This window comes from Henckelia pumila, chromosome 1 (genome assembly GCF_033568475.1).
Source record: "Henckelia pumila isolate YLH828 chromosome 1, ASM3356847v2, whole genome shotgun sequence".
NCBI classification, from domain to species: Eukaryota; Viridiplantae; Streptophyta; class Magnoliopsida; order Lamiales; family Gesneriaceae; genus Henckelia; species Henckelia pumila.
The window spans coordinates 81,413,085-81,419,549 of NC_133120.1; the positions used below are offsets into that span (position 1 = coordinate 81,413,085).

The window sequence follows — 6,465 nt, forward strand, 5'->3', positions numbered from 1 at the left end:
ATCGACGAAAAGAGATTGAATAGAGAGCTTCATATACGTACGTGAGAACTGAAGAACTTCTGAAACTTTTCACGATCGTGGTTGCTTGAAGCCGTGAAGAACACTCGAAAATTGTTGATCGAAGAGTGTTTACATCTCACGTGTTTTGGCTTCAAGTTTTTCTCCTTACTATGTTTTCTTTATTCTATTCCATATAGAATTTTTAGGAGAACTTTTATTCTTTATTTCTCACTTGTATTGAGAAATTGATTTTTACAATAATCACTAGTTTTAGGGTTTGTAAAACTCTTTGAAAGTTTTTCTAGTGAAGTTTTGCCCTGAGGCGCTGCAAGAGTATTTTATACTCTTGCTTAAATCATTTGAGTCTATTAAATTGGTTGCTTGTTTATTTTATTTACGCTTTAATTATATTCCGCTGCAAATTACTCAAGGTGTTATAATAAGTGTTGTCAACATCTTGTGACAACACCTCAAACTATTTATGTGCAACCCCCATTCCCTTACAAAAATTATGAATTTGAGTCAAGTGAACTCAGAAACGAAATTTACTCAAAAAAAAATATTGCGCAAATTTATATTTTTATTTATAAAGTTGCCACCTTGGTTACTTAATTAGTATTGTAAATCAAAACTTTAAGAAGTAATGCATTTGATTTACATTAAAAAAAACACACACACACATATTTCATCAATTATTATTATTATAAAATGGTTTAAATTCTGGAAACACCCAAAATAAATTGTGTACGGTATATAAAGTGTAAGTGCGTCTCAAGTTGCCACGTTTCTCCAACTGCTTCCCCCATTCGAGATATTCTCTGTTCCTTCCTACGAATTCCTGCGTTCCAATCTATGCACTCGCAACATCTTCTTCATGTATATATATATATACTCTCTGCCGCCAAGTTTTGGAAAGATTTGACGCGGTTACAGTAATAATCTTAAAATGCACCCATTTTGCTGCATTTTGCCATTGTCCATGAGCAACTCCTCCGACGTATCACCGGCCCCATTTCCTCCTTCCGATCCGCAGACCATGAGTCAGGTTTCTGTTATCGAGAAGGGTCCCACGTTTGGTGCTGCTGCTGCTTCTTTGAATAACATCAACAATCACAATCACATTCAGAATCAGCATACCCGTGAAGTGAAGATGAATGATATAGTTTGGAACGGGATTTCGGGGATTTTGTATAAATGGGTTAATTATGGGAAAGGGTGGAGGCCTCGATGGTTTGTTTTGCAAGATGGAGTGCTGAGTTACTATAAGATCCATGGGCCGGATAAGATTGTTCTTAATCCGGAGACCGATAGCGGGTCCAAAGTAATTGGGGAAGATTCATTGAGGAGAATTTCGCGCCAGGATAATCATCATTTTCACAACAAGAACGTCAACGGTAGTTCATCTACTAAAGGACGAAACCCTGTTGGTGAAGTTCATCTAAAGGTTTCATCTTTAATTAAATTGTGTTGGCACTAATGAGTAATTACTAGATGTAACGTGTCTCGTTGTTTACTTTAATATGATCATTTGAAAAGGGAAATTAGTCTGGTTAGTCGAGGATTTATGGGAAGATAATGATTTGCTCCCTCTTTGTACTGAAGAATTATTTGCATGTTGCTCTGTAAGCGATGTTTGGGTTCCATTCTCGACCTTTTGGCTTCATTTAATTTTTTTTAAAATGGTATAGAGTCGTCTTATATGTGTCATAAGCTTTTATGTTCAAGTTAAATTTAAATGAAAAGTTTTATACTTTGAATTAAATTTAGGATGAAATCGTATGTTTTCTAATACATTTGAAAATGCTATGATGTTGTGTTTACTATAGATTTCTTTCTCTGTAGGTCTCCTCTGTCAAAGAGAGCCGATCCGATGACAAGAGATTCTCCATTTTCACTGGTACGAAGAGGCTTCATTTGAGGTCTGAGAGCGGAGAGGACCGAATTGTATGGATGGAGGCATTGCGGGCTGTGAAGGATATGTTTCCAAGGATGTCTAACGGCGAGTTAATGGCTCCTGTGGACAATGCAGGTATCTCGACAGAAAAATTAAGGCAGAGATTATTGAAAGCAAATGTGAGTGAGACTGCTATTCAGGATAGCGAGCAGATAGTAAAGAACGAATTTGCAGTGCTACATAATCAATTGATGATATTGAAGCAGAAGCATTGGCTCCTCATGGACACGCTGCGCCAGTTAGAGGTACAGTTAAAGATCATTAGAAAAACTCTTTACGGTGACAGCTTATAAATCTTCTCCAAAGAATATATAAGCTGAGAAATCACAACATCATGAGTCCATAGTGATAAATGGGAAAGGGACTATCTGTTCTTTTATTCTTAATGGTATACTCTACTTTCTTGACAAGATTTGCTTGTTATATTCTGTAGACAGAAAAGGTGGATCTGGAGAACACGGTTATTGATCAGAGCCAAAGACAGATAAAGGAAGTCGGAGCATCCTCGAGATCAAGTATGCATCGCCAGAATTTTTGCTAATTTTCTGCTTACATGAGCGAGTAAATTAATCTATGTTGACTTCCTCAATTTTTAAATTTTTTCGCTAAGTTGATCTCAGTTATTTAGGTTTTCCAGTTGTCTGTTTGTCCCGATCTTTTTAGACTAGTAGTTAGTTATATGAACCAATGTGGTTGTAAAAGATTGTTTAATTTGCTGTCAATAAATATTTTCAATAGTACATAGTGAAGGTTTTTGTTGTCTTAAACTTTTGTCTCCATCATTTTGTTGAATGGATTAGATGCTGATAATGTGGACGTCTCTAGTTTTTCTAGTTTTTTATAGCTTGTTTGTATTTTACGCGCATTGCAACCGCATCTCATTATTGTCTTTGATTCTTCTATTAGAAAGCACAACTGAATCTGAGGATGAAAATGAAAAAGTAGATGCTGCAGAGGATGATACGGATGATGAAGACGATACTTTCTTCGACACTAGGGATTTTCTTTCATCTAACTCTTTTAAAAGCAATGGTTCTGACTTTAGGTCAGTGTCATTTTCATCGGATGAAGATGAACCTTCTGCTTCTGAAGCTTTGGACAATTTTGACCTTGTCACTCAATTAGCCGAATCAAACTTCCCTCATGTTGAGCGGCGTGAGAAACTGCCAGATCCTGTCGAGAAAGAGAAAGGAGTGAGTTTATGGTCAATGATTAAAGATAACATCGGGAAGGATCTTACAAAAGTATGTCTCCCGGTCTACTTCAATGAGCCTCTCTCTTCTCTGCAGAAATGTTTTGAGGATTTGGAATATTCATTTCTTATCGATCAAGCTTATGAATTGGGAAAGAAGGTAAGTTCGTGTTCAATATGTTACTTGAGTTTATCATTGTGCTTGGCGGATGAATATTTGGCCTGTTCCAAAATAAATATACGACCACCTTATACTTATTGGAAACTTTTCAAATAGTTAAACTTAAACCAGAAAGATCAGTTTTTCCATGTGGTAACTCTACTGGATGGCTTGATTTCGTTGGAACTGGAAGCTTTGAGGGATTCAGGTGGAAGTCGATTTAAAAATATGGTAGCCCAAAAAATAATGGGAAAAAATGCATTTATCTTTCTTGACATATTTTGGTTAGTTGCACGTCGCTCGATTTATTAAACATTTCAAATCTATTTCTTGGTGAAATTTAAAAAATTTGCCATCTTGCTCCAAAGAAGACATTTTTGGTATTTAGACATCAAGCGATTTCTTTGTTGACTGCCCTTACCGGTCATCGAACTAAGACTAAAGTAAAAGATGAAAAAGGAGTTCTTGGTTACATGTGCAGGCAAGAATCTGGATCTAGAATTGCAGGAACTTCTTTAATTGAAAACAGAAGACAGGGATCGACTTCTGCCATAATATACATAATCCTTGTGGATTCTTCCTTATAATCTTTTTAGTCATGTTTTTTAGTTGTTCCTCCCATTTCTGGGAAACCCGTGTTCTTATGCTGATGGGTCTCAACTTGTGTAGTTGCTTTATATTTTCATCAGAGTTCTTTGTTGTTCTTGCTATGTTTGTCTGTTGGAAAAATATTTTGTTTCTAGTTAACACATGGAAAATCATCTGTGATTGCCTTTCTCTTCTCACAACAAACCATTATCTATAGAATGCTTCGACTCACTAATTTGTGAATTATATGTGTTTTTAAGTGGCAAAGAGAGAGCAGAGTAATCACGAGAACTTTGACTTGATAATGCTCTGGGACACATGATTCTTTTTATTTGTTACCATCTTGGTGTTTGATTAGTGAATTATACTTTTGTAGGGCAATGACCTTATGAGGATTCTCAATTTAGCCGCATTCGCTGTGTCTGGATATGCTTCTACAGAAGGAAGAAATTGCAAACCATTTAATCCATTATTAGGGGAGACTTATGAGGCTGACTATCCAGATAAAGGCCTCAGGTTTTTCTCGGAGAAGGTTTAAGCTTGTTACCTTGAGCAGCCATTTTTCGTTTTCCTCAACACGTCTTATTTTTTAGTGATTGTGTCTGTTTCTTCATGTCCTACGCTAGTTGCCTTGAGCGAACCAAGATTTTCTACCCATTTTTAATTTTTTATCATATGAGGGCACTGAAAAAGGACTATTCCTTCTCTGTATGTATTTGATAAAACAAAACAATGGCAACTCCTGATTCTTTTTGTTCAGGTGAGTCACCACCCCATGATTGTAGCATGTCACTGTGAGGGAAGAGGCTGGAGGTTTTACGGTGATAGCAACTTGAAAAGTAAATTTTGGGGTCGCTCAATTCAGCTTGACCCAGTCGGTATTTTGACTATTGAATTTGATGATGGAGAAGTCTTTCAATGGAGCAAGGTATTCTCTTTTAATATTGGGGAGCTTTAATCTTTTGGTGCCTTTCATAAAAAAAAACACCTTCCTTCGGTCTGATAGGTGACGACATCCATATACAATCTTATTTTGGGGAAACTTTACTGTGATCACTACGGTACAATGCATATACAAGGAAACCGCAATTACTCTTGTAAACTGAAGTTCAAAGAGCAGTCGATAATAGATAGAAATCCTCATCAGGTAATTCCTGTCCTGTAACATCTCTCAGTTTTCTCAGATTTAGATGGATTTTGTTGTTTTTATGGATCATGACTTGTTGCTTTACTTCTAAGATTCAGATAGAGAATTAGGCTGATAGAAGAAAATGGTCATACGTGATCCTTAACAAGGTTGCAGTTTATCTTTGTTGGGCTTTACCATGGGAAAACTTGACTTTGCAGGTGCAGGGAATAGTCCAAGACAAGAGTGGAAAGATAGTAGCGACTTTGTTTGGAAAATGGGATGAGAGCATGCATTATGTCTATGGAGACTGTTCCTCTAGAGGAAAAGGTCTCGAATCTATGCCGGAAGCTCACTTGCTTTGGAAGCGTAGCAAACCTCCGAAATTTCCTACACGTTATAACTTGACGCGCTTTGCCATCACACTGAATGAGATTATGCCAGGGATGAAGGTGACTTTAACTGGACTCGGTACTTTCGTGTGTTTGAACAAACACAGCTATATACATTTGTTTTCTCAAGCTAGTTTAAAAGCGGAGGTTCCCCTTTTACATAATATGTTCAAGTAGTTGTAAATATATTATGTGATTACAACTCTTCCTCGATGTTTCAAGTTTCGCCATTCATAGGGTGGAGTCACATGTTACATGCCAAGATTTCGCTATTCTTTTGTTACGCACTGGACTACATGACCGAACATATCTCCTTTGGCAGGAAAAGTTGCCCCCAACAGATTCAAGACTGAGGCCTGATCAAAGGTGCTTGGAAAACGGAGAGTATGATATGGCAAATGCTGAAAAAATACGGCTAGAGCAGCGACAGCGGCAGGTTATAACTACTTTATCACTGCATATTCATTGTTTCGTTCATACTTGATCTAAATATATAAAAACCAGGCTCGAAAGATGCAAGAAAGCGGATGGAAGCCACGATGGTTTGGCAAAGACAGAGAAACCGGTGCCTACCGTTATCTTGGCGGGTATTGGGAAGCTAAGGAAGTAGGCAACTGGGAATCTTGCCCTGATATCTTTGGCCAGATACCTAGTGATCACATCTCAGAGGATTGACTGATTAAAATAGGAGTTTTTTTTTTATTATTTTAGTTTCGAATCTCAGTTCTCTTCTAGAGTACAATGGGAATTGAAGCTGCTGCAAATATGTACACTAACATGAATGATCGATCGGGTATTGGAATGGGGTGTGTGGTAGTTTAGCGAGTTAATGAAATTAATAATTATTTTTATAAATCCATTTGTTATAGATGTCATTTGCGTTGATCAGGAATCTGAGACATGAGAAGCTAATGCAATTATACAAATATACATTTGAATTGAATAGAAAACCTTTCTTACAAAAAATAAATAAGAAAATATTTAATAAAAATGTTCAGTTTTTTTACTTTCGACGGAGAAATTATCTTTAAAAAGTCAAAATTGAGTAATCAT

General features: G+C 36.7%; 1 protein-coding gene across 2 annotated transcripts; it reads left to right on the top strand.

Annotated features, from left to right (window-relative positions):
* The first annotated feature begins 806 nt into the window (after nucleotides 1-806).
* On the top strand, nucleotides 807-6,232 carry LOC140874334 (oxysterol-binding protein-related protein 1C-like). 2 transcript variants are annotated; one of them, XM_073277615.1, is made up of 10 exons: nucleotides 807-1,444; nucleotides 1,843-2,199; nucleotides 2,388-2,469; nucleotides 2,861-3,306; nucleotides 4,271-4,426; nucleotides 4,655-4,822; nucleotides 4,901-5,041; nucleotides 5,242-5,472; nucleotides 5,735-5,848; nucleotides 5,917-6,232. In XM_073277615.1, the coding sequence occupies exons 1-10, from the start codon at nucleotides 947-949 to the stop codon at nucleotides 6,085-6,087; spliced, it is 2,364 nt and encodes a 787-aa protein (XP_073133716.1). In that variant the 5' UTR covers nucleotides 807-946; the 3' UTR covers nucleotides 6,088-6,232. The 2 variants fall into 2 exon arrangements, with proteins under 2 accessions (XP_073133716.1, XP_073133724.1); XM_073277623.1 differs by having other exon boundaries at nucleotides 5,735-5,844.
* The last annotated feature ends 233 nt before the right edge of the window (nucleotides 6,233-6,465 follow it).

Excerpts from the sequence above, each read along its gene's own strand:
- LOC140874334 (XM_073277615.1), top strand. The coding sequence starts at position 947 with ATGCACCCATTTTGCTGCATTTTGCCATTGTCCATGAGCAACTCCTCC. Across the intron at positions 3,307-4,270 it reads CTTATGAATTGGGAAAGAAG|GGCAATGACCTTATGAGGAT; the intron begins GTAAGTTCGTGT and ends ATACTTTTGTAG. Across the intron at positions 4,823-4,900 it reads AAGTCTTTCAATGGAGCAAG|GTGACGACATCCATATACAA; the intron begins GTATTCTCTTTT and ends TCGGTCTGATAG.